Here is a 20,835-nt window from a genome sequence, read left to right as displayed (position 1 = left end):
ATTATGAAGACTGACACATACAGAACTTGACATTTCAGATGCCCTATGTGCCCTACAGAAATAAACAAAATAAATGGCTTGCTCCAAGCTTGCAAGCATTTTTTTTTTTATCGTATGACAGAAAAAATGTCTTTGGATAAGTTTGAAGGGATAGTTGTATGTTTTCCACTTGCATCTGTCTAGAATTTATGTGTACAAATGAAACATTTATACAAACAGCTATTTACCCAGTTCATTGTCTCACACCTCAGTAGCAGACTCAAGATCCATTTCTCTCTTTTTTTTTCTACAAATCAATTGAGTATTCATTAATACCAAATGTGTTTTTTTTTCTAATTACTTACAACACCTTACTGTAATATCTACATTAGTCCTTCTGCGCACATATACTCTGCTTCCCTGGTTCTTGCTGCGTTTCTTCTTGAAGACTTCTGCACTATTCCCTGCAGGCTTCATATACCAGACCTTCCAAACTGTTGACTTGTATCTTGTAACCATACAGTTTACTCGTGCTGTAAGCATTGCCTCTTAGCTATCACAGCCAGATGTGTTATGTGGGACTGAGATAAGGTAAACAGGCATTTGCTTTCTAGTATTTATGCAAAAATATAAGCCTAAAAGCTACTACTGTGGTGATACATAGCTAAGATTGTCCCTCCTAAGCAGGAAATAATGTGAGGCCTGTTCTCATAGAAGACTCTTCAACATCATCTTGTCATTATAATAATAGTCATAGACTTTCCTGAACTAATTCTGTTTTAAAATCGTGCATATTCATTAGAAAAAAAAAAAATCCATCCTGGTCTTAAAATTGCCAGGAAAGTGTGTATTTCCTATGACTTGGAAAGTTATTCCAGTAGCTACTTATCCCTGCAGGATTATTTTTTTCTACAGATTTATGCAAGAAGCAAAGAAAACATCCTGTACCTCTGCCTTCTCTGTATCATTAGTCACCAGGGCCCCTTCCCATTCGGCAGTGGACCCACATTCTCCCTAGGCTTCCTTTTGTTGCTGATATATTTGAAGAAGCCCTTCTTGCTGTCCTTGACATCCCATTCTAGGTTAGACTCCAAATGGACCTTGACCTTTCTAGTTGCATCTCTGTATACTCAGTTGACTTCCCTATATTCCTCCCAATTGGCCTGTCCCTACTTCCACCTCCTGTACACTTTCTTCTGTTTGAGTTTTTCTAGGAGCTTCTTGTACATCCAACCAGATCTCCTGTCTCCCTTGAGCTTGGAGGAGGTAATGCTTAAGTATTAGCCAACTCTCTTGGACCCTTCTTTTAGGGCCATATTCCTTGGGATTCTTCCAAGAAGGTCCCAGAAGAGGCCTAAGGTTGCTCTCCCAAAATTCAGTGTCATGATCATGTTTCTGTCCTGCTCCCTGCTATGAAGATCTTGAACTCACCAGTACAGATTAGGGGTTGACCTGCTGGAAAGCAGCTCCGCAGAGACGATTTTGGGAGTCCTGCTTGACAACAAGTTAACCATGAGTCAGCAATGTGCCCTCATGGCCAAAAAGGCAATGGGATCCTGGCCTGCATGAGGAGGAGCATTGCCAGCATGTTGAAGGAGGGGTTCCTCCCCCTCTACTCAGCTCTGGTGAGGCCGCACCTGGAGTATTGGGTGCAGTTCTGGGCTCCCCCGTACAAGAGGGACATGGAGCTTCTAGAGAGGGTCCAGCGGAGAGCCACAAAGATGATTAAGGGACTAGAGCATTTGTCATACGAGTAAAGACTAAGTGAGCTGGGCCTGTTTAGTCTGGAGAAAAGAAGGCTGAGAGGAGATCTGATCAATATGTGTAAGTACGTAAGGGGAGAATGTAGGGATGATGGGGCCAAACTCTTCTTGGAGGTGACTAGTGACAGGACAAGGAGTAATGGGCACAAATTGAAACACAGGAAGTTCCACCTCCATGTGAGGAAGAACTCTTTTCCTGTGAGGGTGACAGAGCTCTGGAACAGGCTGCCCAGAGAGGTTGTGGAGTCTCCGTCTCTGGAGATCTTCAAAACCCTCCTGGATGTCAGCCTGTGCCACATGCTCTAGGTGCTCTAGATGATCTCTAGAGGTCCGTTCCAACTTCAACCATTCTGTGATTCTGTAACTCCACCATCATGGCCATTGCTGCCAAGGCTGCCCACAACCTTCACGTCTCCCGACAGTCCTTCCTTTTTTATTAGTACAAGGTCTAGCACTGCCCCTTGGCTCTTCCATCAGTGTCAGGCAGTTGTCATCAGAGCTCGCCAGGAATCTTCTGCATTGCTTGTGCCTTGCTGTGTTGTTCCTCCATGGATGGTTGAAGTCCCCAGTAAGAACCAGGGCCTATGCTTGTCAGGATACTTAAAGCTGTCTTTAGAAATCTGCATGTGCTTACTTTTCCATAGCAGGTAGCCTGTAGCAAACACCCACAACAGTGTCACCCACAATCCTTACTCATAAACTCACATTGTCCAGCCCTATAGAAGATATTTTGAAATTTTCATGCTTTGAACATTTCTAAATTAACTCTTGTCACTGAGGGAAGAAACTTGGGCGTTATTTTGGCTTGGACATCTCAGTGAAAACATCTATTTAGTGTGCTGAAGAAAGAAAATATTGGGAAGTTTAAAAAAACATAATTTTTAAAAATCTGAAATATTATAATGATGATGATGTTATAATATATTTATATGCAGTACTAAGCCATACTGTTTTCTCATACAGGCTTTGTTACGTTCTGATGACTTCCTCTTGGGACAAGATTCAGCAGGAAAAGTCATAATTCTAAAAGAGGGTGGCAAATAATTTGAAAACTGGAAGTGTTTTCTGGAAGAGACCATATCAGTATTGTTTCATGTGGGAGGACATTAAGTAGGATTGACCTTATGAATAAGAAAAGCTAAACTGGGTTCTCCTTTTTATCTTTTCAAAAACTAATGAAGGTCAGATGAAATGGATAGTAAGCTTTGAAATGAAAATTGCTTTCTAACAACAGCCTTTAACTGACGTGATGAAAACAAATTGACCCAAGTACACATAATTGTTCAACAGGGAGTTTTTACTATGAGAGAAAGTGTAGGTACATGGAGGAAATACACTGTGACATTTTCCATATTGTTGCTATTTAGTCTTCCATTTTTAATAATTGTTTATGAAAATGAAAGCACAGTTTTTGTGATGACTTATCATGCCTCAGTTTATATAATAGAGATAATGTTCCTGGCATAGATACATACAAACTATTAACAGCTTTAGATGTTACTAGATTCTTCATCCTTAACTTTGCTTTTAGGTCATCTGTAAGGTTCAATCAGTGATGAACAAGGCTTTATTTCTGCTCTGGATGGAGGGAGAGGAAGAGGAACTAGAAATCAGTTATATCTAAAGATGCTGCTCACTATAAATTCTATTATTTCTTTAGCCATACCTATTTTTTGACCATATGACTATGTCATCATATCTTATTTTTTATCTGCAAAAATGAATGAGGAGAAAATTCCAGTTTTCTATTAGGTTCTTGAGAGTCATAATGCTGAATTTCATAGAAAGGACAAATGAGTTGCTCTAGTGACTATAGGTTCCTCAATAACTACCAGAAAGGTGTTTATAGTTGCCTTTTTGGTTATAGGGGATGTCTTAGGACTTGCCAGTGAACTGAAGCTGTATCCTTCCATAGTTGAGATTTAGCAGAAATTTCTTTTACATCAAGAATGAAAGCAGATGTGGTCTCTATCACTGCTTCTCCAGATTTTCTGCTGTGAAGTGAGAAAAGAAAGGTCATTGGCACTCTCTAAGCCTCCATTTACATCCCTGGTGAATAATTCCGGTATTTGACTGCTGCAGGTAACAATCTCAGCAATAGCAGTGTGAAATCAATATGATTATTCACAGCTTTCACTGCCTAGGGACTTCACATCAGAATTCTGTTTAGATCCCTGCTTCCCCTTAAAAGGCGATGAAGAACAGCCAAGCACTTCCTACAGCTTCAGGAAGACACCCTTCCATCAGTTGATGCTCAGGGAACAGCTGCATTGTTAAATTCACTATTAAAGTAAGGAAGACTTAAGCCCTAATGATGCATTTAAGGGGCCTTAAAAATAACCTGAATTAGATTGTTGAGCTATTATTACTTTAAGAGCTGATCTCATGCAGCATCCCAAAGTTAGAAGGAAATGCTAGCAATTTCTACTTTTTAGAAACATGAAATTTTCATTGTTAAAGATTTTTTCAGCATCACTTTTCTCAAATGTTACATAGATTGAAAAAAGAAGAAAGATTACACTTTTGTGTAAGCATTTACTTACAAAAAATGTTGCAAACATTTGTAATTTAAAAAATATGAATCTTAAAATAGATATGATGAAGGTATATTACAAAAAATAATGTAAGAAATGAGATGGTACTTGATAAAATAATATAGTGTAGATGTGTGTTTATCGTATAGATAGCCTCAAACTGAATGCAAAAACATATTGTTAACTCTTACCTCACTGTGGCAAGCAAAAATAAAAAAAATCCAAGAGTCTAAAATATGCTCTAGTTTAGCTGGCATATGGAAAATTTCAGCAAAACAATGGAAATAAAGTACCATGTCCAACATCTATCTGAAGATCTCAGTTGGTAATTGTTTGTATGTCCATTCTTATTAGAACAACGTATCCCACCCAGTTTATACTACATGCCAATCTTAATCTGTATTTGTGTGTTTATCATAGAGCTGTCACAGGCTGGAGGGTTTGGGGTGTTGGTACCTCAGCTGCAGATCTGAGGCATCTTGATCTGGAGGTGAGCTGGATGTTTTCAAGGAGCAGGACTTCATCTGACTCTTAACCCTTTCCCTCTTTTTCTCTGACTTCTTAAAGACTTCTTTCTTTTCCTTTTTTTTTCTTTCTTTTCTTTCTATTTTTCCCCTGTCAGTATAACCAAACTTACTGTGCTCCTTTATGCAGATAGGAGCTGAGAAATCAGATATTCTGTTTTCCAATTGATAATTCCTAACAAACATGATCTGCTAGTGTTTTTTCTTGTTCTCAAGACCAAAATTGCAAAAATGGGTAATTCTATCTTAAGCTTATATACACACAAGCAGATAAACAGTTGCAAAAATCCTTGATTTACATAAATGTGAAAGCTGTTCCCACTTGTATCTTGAGCATGCATTCTGCTGGAAATTTGGGCTTAGCAGCTGATTGAGGATATCCTAGTTCTAATTTTGCCACTAGTTTATGATAGATCAAGTCTAAATAATTTATGTTAAATTGAAAGTAGTTTAATATCAAATGAGAAAATTCTTGGGATATATAAACGTAATGTTCACAGGATTAGCATGCTATTAACATTCTTGTGTGGATACAGCATCTATTAATTTTATTAATTGCAAATGTAGTTTCTAAAATGTACTAGATTGCTTGTTGTGCATGTTAGCTTTCTTAATTGATCTTTATTGATTCAAAATCATGCTGCCTAAAAATATATATATATACACACACTTTTTCGCCTGTCCTTTTCTTTAATTTCTTTAGATTTCTTTAAATCTATCCAAAAACGCAACATCTGAGCTGTTATAAATGTTACCTGTGATGACTGTAGGAAAATTCCATTTGTAGTAACATATTTTTAGTTTAATGTATATTAAAAACATAGACAAGTCTTGCTGTTAGTTGATGGATACACTTTACCGGATACTCTTAAGCATCCATCAGAACCGAGGGCTATTGAGGGTACTCAGCAATTCACAGAATCAGGTCCTAATTAAACAAACCTGAAATTGTTCTATTACATTTCTAAATTTCAATACAAATGACAGTAGCCCATAGGGGAGCTAATAAAAGATAGTTCCGTGGTTTGCTTTGGAGCAATTACTGCACATCCCTTTTTGCCTTCAGGAATCACCTTGTCACATCCCTCACTTGCATCAATCCACTACTTCCCCTTTCCCCTTCTATTTTTGTAGTCCTGCCCTTTAACGAAAATAGAGTTTAGAGGATGGCATAAAAAGGAGAGCTGCAGATGTACTGAAATATGTGCTGTCTTTGCTACTTACAGAAGGGTTACAGACAGCTGGTAAGTTAGAGTACTGTGAGCAAGGTAGACTTACTTATCAAGTGAAGTATGACTTTTTTTTTTTTATCTTTATGGAAGTAGGAGGCTAGTACAGCTAGACTGAGTCAGTCATATTCCGTCACTGATCTATACAGAGATCACTTCATGGATAGGGAGTGTTGTATTTCAGAATTGATAATAGTCTTTATTATAGCAAGCAAGACGGCTTTCTGGGCACTTATAGTCCTCATGTTCTCTAACGCTACCAGTAGTTCTGGGCACAGACCATATATATGAAGGATAAGCATCCTTGCATCCTTGCAAATAAGCAAGGAAGGCTCCCAATTTTGCTGCCTTACTGAGAAATAAATACAACTCTGCTTAAGGGATGAAGTAAACTTAAAAGGTGTCCAGAAATGATGATGGATTTTTAGCTGTTCAGATGCAGATATGTTGAAGGAACTGGTCTGTTTAGAAAATGCCTCCCAGAAACGTACTTGTGCTAGGAACATGCGCCTTCCATTTAGCCTGGAGAAGAGAAGGCTGAGAGGAGGCTTGATCAATATATATAAGTACTTCAAGGGAGGCAGTGAGGAGGATGGTGCTGACCTCTTCAGTGGTGGCCACTGATAGAACTAGAGAAAATGGTCAGAAATTAAAGCATCAAAAGTTCCACAGGAACTTAAGGAAAAATTTCTTAACAGTGAGGGTGACAGAGCCCTGGAACAGGCTGCCCAGAGAGGCTGTGGAGTCTCCTTCTCTGGAGATCTTCAAAACCCCCTTGGATGCCACCCTGTGCCTCGTGCTCTGGTGTCCCTGCTGGAGCAGGGGGTCGAACTAGATGATCTCTAGAGGTCCCTTCCAACCTTAAACATTCTATGATTCTGTGATTTACTTTACTTTAACATTTACAGCTGGAGTCAGTTTGATGGATACTGTGATGGTTTTGAAGCTAGGAGCTCCTCACGTACTTAGTCTTAGGAAGCCTTACTCATCACTAGGACGATTTACTAAATTCACTTTTTCTTGCTACTAAATAAAAGATTTGAACTCTAGAGGGAAAAACTGCTCTACTGACCTCTGTATGCCTATTACAAGACATACAAGAACAGAATTTATGAAAACTATGTGGAAACCCCTGAAACACCCGAAGAATTAAAAATTCCTGCACAAATGCTTATCCAGTATTTGTTATGTCTTCAGTTGTAGAGCACTGCTTGGCACTCCATTTAAATTATATGTGCAAGAGGAAAATAAGACAAGTGTTATTTGCATAAATTGTCACAGGAAACCATTAGAAGGAAGCATGTAAAAATGCAGTGCTAGATTATAATTGATCAGTGGCAGTCCTGTGACAGAATCATGGTCTCCTATGGGCATTCCTGAAGAAAGGAAATGAAAATTGGAAACTTCCCTTTTTGAATGATTTTCATTAATTCAAAAGAGGAGAATTTCAGATAAGTAGCTAATGTCTCTCTTGGATGGACACCTATCAAACCGGGGAGCGAGTGAAAAATTAAGAGGATAGGCCAGATGGCAAGCTCTTTATTGCCTTCTCCTGTTCATCTCTATGGTTTCAGATCAGATAGAGTTACTGAGTAGCTGCATGAATTGTCCTCATTGCAAAACCGGAGATGTGTGTCAAAGGATTGACAAGTTTGTCTTTGTTTTTCTGTATAGACCAAATAAAGTAATTTGAGAAACCTTTTGTGTTCTCTGCATTCTCTTCCTGTCTCCTCTTGGGAAACAACAATTTCATAGTATCTGCAAATTTTATATGCCTTACAAAGTCCACATTCATCTTCTACCTACTGGTTTCTGCAGAGAAAGCAGGAATTGTATTTTTCAAAGTGCTGTTATAGTACTGAAATATCACCAATCTTATACCAGCCATAGCTCTTTAAAGTTTAGAAGTTAATTAGCTGACTTCTTTGAAAAGCAGAAAACAAAACAAAGCAAAACAAAAAATTAAAAGTGATTATTTAAAAATATCTTTCAACCATGACAAACAAATATACTAATAGTGCAAGTAATGGTGACATTATTAATTGCTGAAAAGGTATATAAAGGAAATAAATAAGGGTAACATTCAACAAAATAAAGGACTTAACCTGAATCAGATAAGTTACCTGATTCAGTTTCCACTGAAGGCTACTTTGATGTTGTCTTTAGTGTGGCCTATTCATTCTTTTTTCTCAGGCGCAGCCTGTCAAAGACAGTTTATGTCCAATACAGCATGCATTTACATGCAATCGTTCTTGTAAAGGTGTTCTCACAGAACTATGAAATAGAAACCTACAAAAATATACAGTGCATGATTACATTAAAGTTCATTTGTTTTAGTGCAAATCTAATTTTATCCTTGGTGTGAGACTATTCAAGATATAAATATTGATACAAGAAATGTTTTGATAAGGAATTAATGAATGTGTCTATGCTTCAAATTTTTATCTTATGTTTATAAAATGAGAAAAATAAACATTGTAATGAAGAAAACTAATTATAAGTGATATTGAGGAGAAAAAAAAAAGTTTGACCAAGTCACATTTCCTTTAGATGTTTAAATGCAGTTCATTTACTTTGCTGATGCAAACTTTGAGCTTCATAAACTATAATAGTAGAGTTATTTTATCTAGTGGATTCAAATACCAAATGTCAGATATTACTTGAATAATCATTTCCCCAAAGGAATCTTGCAGCTTGACCTTTTGATTTTATTACAATTTTGATTTTATTACAATCTTCCCATGAGCCTTTTTAAAATAGCACAATACCATCTGTTGGTACATTATGTATTTATGTATTTCCTATGTAAATGTCTTAGAACAAAGTTTCTGTAATTTTATTATGTTAATTTGAAGTACTCTCTTAGGACCTATAAGAAGGCAGTGAAGATTAGTGTATTTTTGGTTAATATGTTGTCAGTATCACATATATCCTAGATAGTTGCATATAACAATGCCAAATAACCATAACTTTGGACCTTAATTTAATTGTAGTATACAATTTCTTTCGTCTGATACAGATGATAACTTTAATGATTTTATGGTCTATAAGGCAAATCTTATATTACTCTTAAATCTTACTGACATGAGTGCCTCTCTCAAAGTGCTAGATTGACTGCAAAAATTATTCTTAGTTTAAAAAGCCTGTGACCTTTTCTAGTTAATGCCAGCCACTTTGAGATTTTTTGTTGTTATAAAATGGTGCTGGGAGAAGGTAAGCAATCTTTACAGATTTTTATTTCTTTTTATAATGAAATGCATGTCTTTGCTTGTTTAGCATGTGTATACAGGGGGAAACATATCTCTCTTTTATGGAAACTAAAACATGAAAAACAAAAGGCCAAGCAAGTGCTAAGCTGTAGGAGATAAGCAGCAAACTGTGTCTTTGGTTGACATTAAGTTCTCTGCTTAAGCTTAGGCAGTGACATGTAAAAAACAACTGCACTCAAATACTGCAATGACCAGCAAAATCAAAACAGGGCCAGAAATACAGAGGTTAGATTAGTGAGACAATATAAGATGGGATTTGTCCCTCAATTTGAGGTACTCTTCTGCAGTGTGGTAAGAGTCACTTTCAACTGGTGATCGCTTTGGTGGTGTCTTTCTTGAGACATCACCAAATAATATTTGCATTTATACAGGTTTTCCATATTCCGAGCCATGTCCGGATTCGTGTAACCCTGTGCTAAGGAAAGTCTGGAAACATGACTCACATGTTCTTATCTCTGCTGCCAAGAATGGCAGCTAATTTTTCCAGAAACACATGATGGACCCATGGCTGAACCAGGAACATTGTGACTCCCACCTCAGGGCCTGTATATGGTCTCCTTGACCTGGCCCATGGTGTTCTGGGATCCAGGCAGGCAAACGAGGGCATTACAAACTGTCTTAAATAGCAAGTCACCAAAATCTGCAAAACAGGCAGGGAAATATAAAGTTATCAAAGACTCGACATATCGTGTGCTTGGTAGGAGCACACAAGTAGAAGAACCTCTCAGAAAGTACAAGGAGTGGGGGAGAAAGAGGGAAAAAGGAAGTCAAAGGATGACAGTGACAAATAAATGAGCCCATAGGGACAGGAGGTCTGCAAGTTCTTGCAGTCAATAGGCCATACCCTATACTAGAACGCTTGTCAGAAGAGAAATGGACCATAATTCTTGCAGAATTTGTTCCAGAAACCAGATTACATAAATATCAGACAAACTAAAAAAGAACACCTAAGTTCTTCCTTGAGTTTCATAAATGAAATGCATTACTGAATAGTCTATACGGAAAGTTCTTTGGAGAATTATGCTTTCTGAGACTGATTTTCATCTGTGAACATGAGGACTTTTTCCCCTAATCTTGAGACATCCTGTCAGATAACTATTTTCTTCAAGACTATCACCTCAATTTGTTTTCTGATGCTTGTAGGTAATTATTAAGAATTACTAATTATTTTTCTACTTTATCTCCTTTAAAAGATTCAACACTCTTTTTAGGTACATTGAACATCGCCCTTTGTATCTTTTGCTGTCTGTATCATCCTTTTTTCATAACAACTTTAAGTGTCTCCTTCCTGTCTTCCTGTCTTCCACTTTCTTCCACTGTGTAAATACTAACAATTAGTTTCATCCTCATGTTCCTGGTTCTCTGTGAACCCTTTTTTTAATGCTGCTTTTAGGAGCAGTACCAAAAATATAGGAATGCAGGTATGTTTTTCTTCCTGGGCAACGATTATTTTTCCTGTTTTGGAGATCTTGGAGTGACACCAAGTATCACTTCTACCACTTTGAGTGATACAGGGATGTGAATTGAAATAGCAAATAAAATTTCCCCTTTTCCATGAGGAGAGACTCTGTTGAAGGAAAATCAAGCCACTGTAAATGTAATTAAGCAGTGGTACCTCCCTAGCCAAACTGCCTCAGGATAGACTTGTGTAAGCACCTATGCACCTTTCTCTATACTACTTAGAATATAGATTTGCTTCAGTTAGGATTCTTGTATGCAATAAAAGATAATATCCATTCATTTAACCATCTCAGGAGTCTGGAATAGTTTTATAGTGATGGTTACAGCAGACTTCAGAGAGAAAAAAAAGACATAAAAATACCAGTAATGACTTACCTTGATTTCTAGTCCCTTGCTGACTTTTACATGGTGTGAGCCAGTGTGAACAGCATTCTGCAAGTCTCCAGGATGTTATAGTCTAGGGGCTTAATCTAGAAGTTTGATTTTTTTCTGTGCTCCACTCCTGACTTAGGCAGTCAATTTATTCAACAGAGTGCATCCTTTGCAGTGCGAGTCGTTTATCTTCCAAGGAGCTACAGAAATTCCTGTAAGCCTTATGAAGGATAGTATCCCTTAACATATGCTCTATGAGGGAGTGTTTACGTCTACTAGAACTGTTTCCACTGCTCTGGTTTGAGTCTTCTCCAGAGATTTCTATTAATGATCAGAGAAAGTTTTCCTGGGCAATTAATGAAAAAAAAATCATCGTTCTTCAGTCAGTTATAAATATATGTATATATACACACTTGTAGGGAATGAGCAGATCATCTGGTGCAAAGCATTTCTTTCCAGGGCACGAATTTGTGTTATGCTCTGTTATAACTGTAACCCACAGCGCTCAGCTGAAGTAGTGAATGAACAATGTGGCTCCTGCTTTTGGACCTGGGTAGTACCCGGTCCCATACTTCAAGCACAGCATTAATGCAGGTCTAGTGTCTGCCACATACTTGTAGGACCCCACCTGCCTGGAACTGGCAAACAGCTCTGTCTGCTCCTGGCTGTTTTACCCACATGGTTCTTACTGCCTTTGGGTACTTTGTTTTTTCCATATACAAGTGTGACAGGAAAGCAAAGGACATAAGCAAGTACTTACACATACGTTAATTTATTCTTAAACTGACCTAGAGTCGTAAATGCTAGGAAAACAACAAGCAAGCTTGAATGTATTCTACCTTATTACACTTGTCACTTCTTGGATTTAGTTCAAGTCAGTAACCTGGGAGACCCTGGCCTGGCCTAGGGCTGCGGTCTTGGTTCTTGCAACGAAATTATCTCTCACTTTTAAAATGCTCTTTGTCACCGTAGACTTGCAAGGGGGATTTGCAGACTCTGACCCTTTCTCCTGACTTCACATAAGAAGAGAAATATAAGAATATCTATTGGAAAATCTGGTTTTGAACTATCAGAGGTTCAGATAATAAGAATATTAGTTTTCCCTACCATTTTGTAGCAGGAAAATAGGAGAAACTATACACATATACATACTAAAACTATGGAAATGGCTTAACTAGTTTTGAAGTAGCTGTCTAGCTGCAGCAGCACTGTTCTCAGTGAGGCCTAATTCATCCTTTCCTTTGGCTCACTCTCCTTTGGCTAGTGATCTCACCTGCAGTCAGCCCTTAGAGCATAGTATGAGTTCTTCTTAGGTATTACATCCTTGTTACAAATTTTGTAATTCATGGTAAAGTTTACAGTCACTGATGTGCTTCAGACTCTGTCCTACTAACACCACACACCTAAAGGGATAACTTGATTCTTGGGTTTGTGGCAGTAATTCACCAGAAAAGGAGTTGGTCGTTTTCTAGGTAGGAAGAGTTGGGTCATCTGGTCGTCTGGTCATCTGCAAACTTACTTTGCAAGTTGTTGGGTTTTGTTTCTTTTTCTTTTTTCTTCTTTTCTCCAGTGTGCGCACAGTTACAAACAAGACAGTTGCTTGGTTTGAAGATTATTCCTGGCATTAAAGATCTTTTCCATTCTGCTATAAAATTTCCAAGGATGGGATTTGTTTGTGAGCTGGAAGGCATTCCATATTAATGCAATCTCAACACACAGGCCTTTTTTTTTTTTTCTTGGCTGTTAAGGATTAGTTATCGCAGATTTTAACTATAGCTAGAAAACCTATAAGAACCATTAAACTACTTTGTTAACTATTATAATTCTTATTCATATTTCAGAGTTATTTTTCATAGATTAGATTATGTTTCCTTAAATGTGTGTTGCTGTAATGTGCTATTTTGGCAAAGTATTTAGCAAAGGAATTTTCTCACTAAATCACTGCTTTGCACAAAATACCTACCTTCTCTGTTCTGTGAATTCACAGAGAGTTGTATTCTTTTAAAAAGAGGAAATAGTCGTCAATAAGAGACTGGTGTAATTGGAGTTAATAGGTAGGAAAACCTGCAGAAGATTCATCACACTGCCCAGTGTAAATACTTTCTTCTGATTTATCACCTTAGGTTGTCGCTGGAAAGTCAGTATCAACTGCAGTAGTTAGGCCTCTAATTAAAGCACACCATTAACTGTCAACAACTTGTAGTATTGCAGTAACGTTAGGAGAAAAGCACGTTGAATACAAAAAAATAAAATAAAAAATTATATATTCTTCAAATGCTGGGCTACACTTTGAGAAGTCCTCTACCAGCGCCAGAGCTGGGCAGAGCTGCTTCTAGTGGTATCAAAGCACCAGTAACAAGCTGTTATGTCTGAAGAGAAAATATAATGCAGATACTAACTAAGGTGTACTAAGGTGTACTAACTAACTGAGGTGGCCTACATGGAGCATTAGCTTAGCTATACTGCTTCTGATTCTGGAGTCAGCTTATTAGTCTATAGCATAGTAAAAATCTCCTCTTTTCAAAATGAAATCAGCACTTAAACTACTAAATCCTGTTGGTGTTCAGTGAGAGTCAGGTTCTTAAATCTAAGATTTATAAATTAATCTCCTGAATTACTCAGTTATATTAAATCTTCTTATTTATAGTGTCTTTGGTAGAGATGTAATATTTTGAAATCATGAAATATTGCATTTTTACTGAGCAACCCTAGGATTTGCGTTTGCATGATAAATCTAAAAAAAAGAAACAGGAATACATGAATAATAATGACATGTAGCTGTACTACTGAAGGTGTTTGCAAAATTGTTTTGATCCATGCTTTATCAGACTGTTTGATTTACTAAGCTTTCAGGTTTATAGAACATAAATGTACTGTAGCTTATATTATGTACTGTCATTCGGTAACACGAATAATTCCTTGATATGTTCTCTATATTAAAACTTACTAAGCTCTCTGAAACTGGTTGTCTTCATAATATTCTTGCTTTATCATTAATTATGATATATGGATGTTCTTGATTCTTAATAATAATCAGGGAGTCAATATATTGTTGTTGAGAGGACTCTTTTTTTCCCAACTAACAAAGAACTGGATGGCTGAAGTCCATTTTTAAGTACCTTTTAAATTGTCCCGTATATTATCCTTTAGGTTGGAGGATATAGAGATGTGACAAACAAAATGGCAGCTATTCCTTTGCCAGATGATCCAACATTAGTATCAATTGCAAATAAGAGGAAAAGGTGTTGGGGAAAAAAAAAAGCACCTAGTCAATGACATCCAAAATCTGAATTGCGCATGCTGAGCACTTACAGTCCACAGACTTCTGTAGGAATGACAGATTCCTGTAAAACTCGCAGCACCTTTAAATGTTTTCCCACCTGTTGGTTATCCTTTTTCCTTAGACCTAGATATAAGATTCCTTAGAAAATAAGAGCTGCAGTTACATGGGGATTTTTGTCTGGTGGAAAAGGCATATGCAAAGGAGAATTTCACCATTTTAAAATATCTTAATAAATCTGGTGTAAGCCATAGTTCAAATAGTGTGAAAAAAATATGATTTTACACAAATTTTGATTCTGCGCTTTTCCCCCCCAAATTAAATGCTTCAATGCCTGTGTTGGAGTAACAGCTTCCAGTGTTTGTTAACAAGCTAGCAATAGGAATGCTATACAAATCTAGTGCAAGCGGATGTTTAGTACAGTGAAATTTTAGCTTCTGTGTTCCAAGAGGTTAATATGAACAATGAAAAGTCTCTGGGATTAAACAGATGGGGTTTCTTTATTTTAAAAAGATTAGAAAGACTGACTCATGTAAGAATTGAGAAATGTGTTTGAAAGAAAGCAATTGCAAAGGGGAGAGGAATAAGCAATTCTCCTCACGCATAGCAGATGAGGTGAGAGGTTACAGCCTTAATTTATGAGGGAAATTTGACTCTAAGAAGACAAACATCACAGTGCCAGACAAATGGACAGTAAAGTGTCAGAACAGAGATAGAGGTGGTGGAACCTGTTGTCTTCAAGCTTTGTTTGTCCATGGTTACAGTAAGAGGGAACTGTCAGGTTGCTGTAGAATTAGAAAGCCCTGCCTAAAAACTCCTCCTGAAGTGGCAATATTTTATATTCCTAAAATGCAGAAAGGCATGGGAGATATCACCGGTTTCAGAGTTTGTGCCAAGCATCTTTGTGGGTGTCCCAGAGGCTGCATGTTAGATGAGTCTACTTCACTATATTCTTGTTCTGTAATAGATGAGTTCCTCGGAGTAATAGATAGCTTCTGAAAATACAGTTCCTTGCCAGCATTACATTAACACTACTGAAGTGTATTAAGACAGAGACATCTAATTTCAGTAGAGGGGAAGGGGGAAATTCTTGTCATAATTTCTTTAATATCATAGTCTCAAACAACAACAACAATGAAACAAGGCTTTAATTTATTCTCCTGCTGTGCTGCTTCATTCTGTTGTTTTTCTCTTTTTTTGTTCATTTTTCTTTTTTTTTTCCCTCACTGTTGTTTTCCTCACATATATGTCTTGGATTTCACTCTAAACTTATTTTTTTTCCCTCATAGTTTCCAGCATTTGGGCTATACACAATATAGAATCTTAAGGGCATACTTCAGTTATTTGGCACACTGAAGCAATTTTGCTTATTAGTAGAGGACTGGGAAAACTACGGAATGAAACAGTGAGCAGATTTGTTGTCTCATGCCTTGCTGCATGACTCTTTCTCAGAACACAGTAGCATTCATACAATATCTGAGCTCACACACTCTTCAGCACTTACTGCTTAAATGATCCGGAGGCCAGTTTGCCTAGGTGCTTGCGGGCAGAGTCAGCTGAGTTTCTAGTATGTCACCTGCGTGCTCTACTAGAGGTTTTGAAGGCTGAGGAAAGACCCCAGGCGTCTCCTTTTCAATGACAGGGAGGGATTATCAGGCATCTGTATTTAGCAGAGATGTCTCTAGAAGTCAAGAGACTACATTGTCTTTTGAACCACTTCTTCCTCTGTGTCTGCAGTGACTCTGCTGAATTGCAGTTTATCTGGAAGACTCCTTTACCTTTTCCATGATCAGTCTCTTCTTATTTTTCTAATTAGGATAAGCTTCAGCTTCTGGTAAATTTGGTAAGTTATAAAGGCATATTTCTGTCTCTCTCAGTTATGCTGCAGTGAGTGTTGTTTTCAGCGGTGATAGGCGGCCTCGCAAGCTTACCAAGCAATTCTGTGTGCCCCTAGGTGCTGGGAGAGATCTTCATGGGGAACCCGGCTCAGTGTCTGTGTCCCAAACTCATGCTGAGAGGGTGGCAACAGAGTAGGATCCATTCAGGCAGTAGTGCCATGTTGCTCAGAATTACTTTGCTTCTGTGATTGATCGTTTGTTTTAATGTCACTCTCTGACACTGATTCCTTTGCTTTTTCTTCAAAAAGTTGACAGCATGAGTCCCAAAATAATTCTTAATTCTTAATTATATTTGTTGTGAATATTAATTCAAAGGAATTCTACATACTACCTTGAAATCCTTGCAGCCTTGTGTCAGACTGATCTGTTACTCCCATAGTCTTGTTTCCACATCTCGCTTCACTCTGGTCAACCTCCCAACTCTGTATGGCCTTTCAAGCCATCCTTGAGTAACAGAAGGAAAACCAGAAAGTGGCACTCTAGCTAAGTGAATTCTGTGAATTATTCAGTAAGTAAGTGAATTGTTTTTTGTAAATTGGAAATGTGCTACCAACACTGTTGTCTTGCTACAGAACTGGATCAGATTGACTCTGCAACCTAACATTAGATTGAGAATCACAAACCTTGTACTTTGGTATCAGGGTATGCAGAAAGAGTATAAAAGCACAGACAGATAACCCAGAAGTCATGTATGAAGCAGCCAAATCTCACAACACACTCCAGAGGGAGAGTGGGTGGATAACATCAATGCAACAATCCAGAATCCATGAAGTTGCACATGATATATTTGTGAGGGATGTCTAAGTTTATATATATGTGTTCCTTTTTTTCTTTTTTTTTTAAAGAAGATCGGATTGATGGAGTCACAGGTAACTGTACCAGGAAAAGCGAGGCTGAGCAAGTATGTTGTAGTGTTGTATAGTAGCAATATATGTACCTTTCAGTGTAGTGAGCTTCAGATGAGAAGCCATTGAGGATATTTTTAAAGATGCATCAGTGCTCTTATCCCTTCAAAAGTCTTGCAGTATGCCCTATAGAGACTGGCTTTTGAGAATGCATAGGAACATTAGGATGACTGTACTATATGTATATTAAATATTGCCTCAAGAAGAGAGCATATTTCAGAGTGCTGTGAGAGCTTCTGCTTTTCCAGGTGTATGTAAGATGTTGGCTTTAATTCATAAAACTTCCAGTGATTGGGACCAAGTCCTTTCACTCTCTACACAATTAAGAAAAACATTCGGCACTCAATCCACCTTCATTTAAAATGGAGGCGCCTGTCATTAGGGATTTTCCCATAAGTGGGCTCAGACTCTCCTACTTCCCTGTCCTCCAGCCAACTGCTTTGCTTATCACTATGTGAGTGCAGTAATCTTCCAGGAAAGCTGAATCTTTCCCCACCCTCTTTTTCATGTTCTTTAAGAGAAAAATGCCAGTGTACTGCCATTCTGTGAGATATACTGTGGATTTATTATTATAATTACTGAATAATATTACGTAAAATTTCTTGAAGTGCCTTGAGCTAGGGAGAGGTGCCGAAGCTGTAACTCGAGATAAATATATACATTCAATAAATAATTGAAAGAGGGAACTGAAATTGCAGAATAAAGAGAGAGAGCTCCTGGCTACAAAACACAAGTCCTAAGTCTTAAAACATCTTTATTAAAGGAGAAAATAAAAGCCCAAAATATTTTCTCCCCTGTGAAATACTAAACTAACGGGATTTGTGCTCGGTGAATTAAAAACTTCGTCATGTGTGATACAAAGCTAACTACTGGGAAGCATATTATTTACCTCTAACTTCTATTCAAAAGCCATTGCACTTGTCATTGCAGGTGTGGTTACAAAAGTACGGCTACCTTCCACCAACTGACCCCCGAATGTCGGTGCTGCGCTCTGCAGAAACCATGCAGTCAGCTATAGCTGCCATGCAGCAGTTCTATGGCATTAATATGACAGGCAAAGTGGACAGGAACACAATTGAGTAAGTAACTGGTACTGTACTGCTCTTGACTTTTCTATTTCAGGAAGAATAAAATACAACCGGAAAAAAAATTTAAAGCACATGAAGCGTGGTGATCAGGATATCCAAATAATGTTGCAGCTTCGGATGATGAGTTAAAATGTTTTTATTCTTCTTGGGCTATGTTTCATCAGAGCTGCCAATCAAATTTCTGCTGCTTGCTCTTCGACATATGATTTGAAAGAAAATATTTTAGAGTTAACTGAGGAAGGGGCTGAAAGGTTAACAATGCAGAAGTGGCCCAATGTATTCCAAATTGGCAGGAAAAGAGATTATTAGAATGTATCACAATGGAAAGAGTCTCCTCTTACTGGAAAATCTTTAGTGCAAATTCCCTTATCCTCATTGCAAAAAAATTTATCATGCTCCACTGGCCCATTCATTTAATGGTTTCCAGTAACAAAAGCGCAGGTGTGATTATTTTAACATGCAGTAAAATCAAATGAGTTTTACCTGACCTTTGCAAGCCTTGAAGTCGTTTAAGGTAGGCAACATCTGAATCTACTGGCAGGCCAAGCATAGATAAAGTCAAACTGTGCAACAGAATCATTAAAAAATACATTCAAATGCCTTCATACTATGTCACTGGAAATATTCCAGGAAGATCAAAAACACGAAAGATTACTAGCACACAATTAAGAAACGTTATCTAGGACTAAGATTTGAAGTGTTCGTTGGATTTTTTCCCATTAAAATGTAATAAAGGTTATATCTTGTAATTTTAGAAAGCAGTTACTTAAAACAGAAAATGATAATCAAATAACACTATGGTTACAATTTTGACATTTATTATATTGAAATATATTTCTACAACTTTTTAATATTAGCAGACAGAAAACACTTTTTGGGAAGAAATTCCTCCTTTGTTTCCACCTTTTCAGCCCTGCTCTGATATTTCATTTTTCAGTTCTTTCCTGGTAAAGTAACTGATGTGAATGGTTTTTCAATCATTTATGGTTTAGGGAAGAGACTACCTAAAGTGCTGGAAGGATTGGAAAAATCATTTTATTCCACTGGCACATGCATTATTGCATTGAAAAGCAATAAAGCAAAGGAGATTTTAGGACTGCCCTAAGGGGAGGTGAGTTGGTCACATCCCTCAGTTTAGGAGTTTAAAGGACCTTAGAACATGCAGCGCAATCACAGTAGACTCAGAAAATGCCTTGTGAGAGAGCCATGCTCAAAAGCATGTTCATAAGCCAGGCTGCAGAGCCCAGACACACAGCCTCTTCACACAGCCTCAGTGATTGATCCATGGGGGCAATAGCTTCTACACCAGTTACCAGGAGCCTTTTAAAAAACACATTAATGGAAGAGGCGCTCTCTTTCGCTAAAAGAAAAATCATCTGTTCACAGTCAGCAGTACAGAGAGGACGGAAAGTGGCAACTGAAGGAAAAGTGGAGCCTGCCTCTTACTGCAGTACGTCTGGTAGCAAATTCAAAAAGAAAAGATGTGGAAAAAAAAAAGAAAAAAAAAAGAAAAAAAAAAAAGAGAAGCTTTAACTACCAAGGGAGGTATTTTATATTGGCTAAATTGGGCATGTTGGATAGCATAATCACAGAATGGTTGAGGTTGGAAGGGACCTCTGGAGATCATCTAGTCCAACCTCCCTCCTCAAGCTGGAAGGAACAGGTGGCACAGGGTGGCATCCAGGTGGATTTTGAAGATCTCCAGAGAAGGAGACTCCACAACCTCTCTGGGCAGCCTGTTCCAGGGCTTTGTCACCCTCACAGGAAAGAAGTTTTTCCTCACATGGAGGTGGAACTTCTATGTTTCAACTTGCACCCATTACCCCTTGTCCTACCACAGGCCACTACGGAGAAGAGCTTGGCCCCATCCTCCCTACATTTATTTATGTATTTATGTACATGTACATGTATTTATATGTATTGATCAAATACCCTCTCAGTCTTCTCTAGGCTAAACAGGTCCAGCTCGTTTAGTCTTTCCTCACAAGATAGATACCCCAGTCCCTTAATCATCTTTGTGGCTCTACACTGGACCCTCTCTAGAAGCTCAATGTCCTTCTTGTCCTGGGGATCCCAGAACTGCCCCCAATACTCCAGGTGCGGCCTCACCAGAGCTGAGCAGAGGGGCAGGATCCCCTCCCTCGACCTGCTGGCAACGCTCCTCCTAATTAGCATGCCAGCAAGTTTGTTTTCCTTTCTCTTTTTTTTTGTAAAAGACCGAAGAACTCACCGACACAGCAGTTCAAAGGCTTCATTTTGCATTCTCATATATACTGACTCTTCCAAATCTTTGATACATGATTTTCTGTTGCTCAGGAAGGCATTTTAAAGCACTAGAATTTTTATGTAGTTACAACTCATGCTGGATGAATTCCACTTCTGCTTACACATTTGAAGTTGTATTGATTTTAACCAAGTTGGGAGCAGAATCAACTCCTTAAAGACTTGTCACATTCGCATTGATGGTGAGAAATTAGATTAGATTAATTAGATTGAACTCAGTAAATACATATCCTCAAAGAGAGAGGCCTCA

The 20,835-nt window shown here is 37.9% G+C and overlaps 1 protein-coding gene across 1 annotated transcript in view; it reads left to right on the top strand.

Moving 5' to 3' along the window:
- Window positions 1-20,835, top strand: part of MMP16 (matrix metallopeptidase 16) — a 158,706-nt gene that overhangs the window by 62,202 nt on the left and 75,669 nt on the right. The window contains exon 2 of the mRNA XM_088537014.1: window positions 18,145-18,293. Within this exon, the coding sequence (XP_088393140.1) occupies window positions 18,145-18,293 (149 nt within the window). The remainder of the gene's footprint in view (window positions 1-18,144; window positions 18,294-20,835) is intronic.

The sequence above is a fragment of the Tinamus guttatus genome, unplaced genomic scaffold, assembly GCF_059628265.1.
Source record: "Tinamus guttatus ecotype Peru unplaced genomic scaffold, ASM5962826v1 Tinamus_guttatus_pri_ptg000713l, whole genome shotgun sequence".
In the NCBI taxonomy this organism is placed as follows: domain Eukaryota; kingdom Metazoa; phylum Chordata; class Aves; order Tinamiformes; family Tinamidae; genus Tinamus; species Tinamus guttatus.
This window is presented reverse-complemented; position numbering and strand designations above follow the sequence as displayed.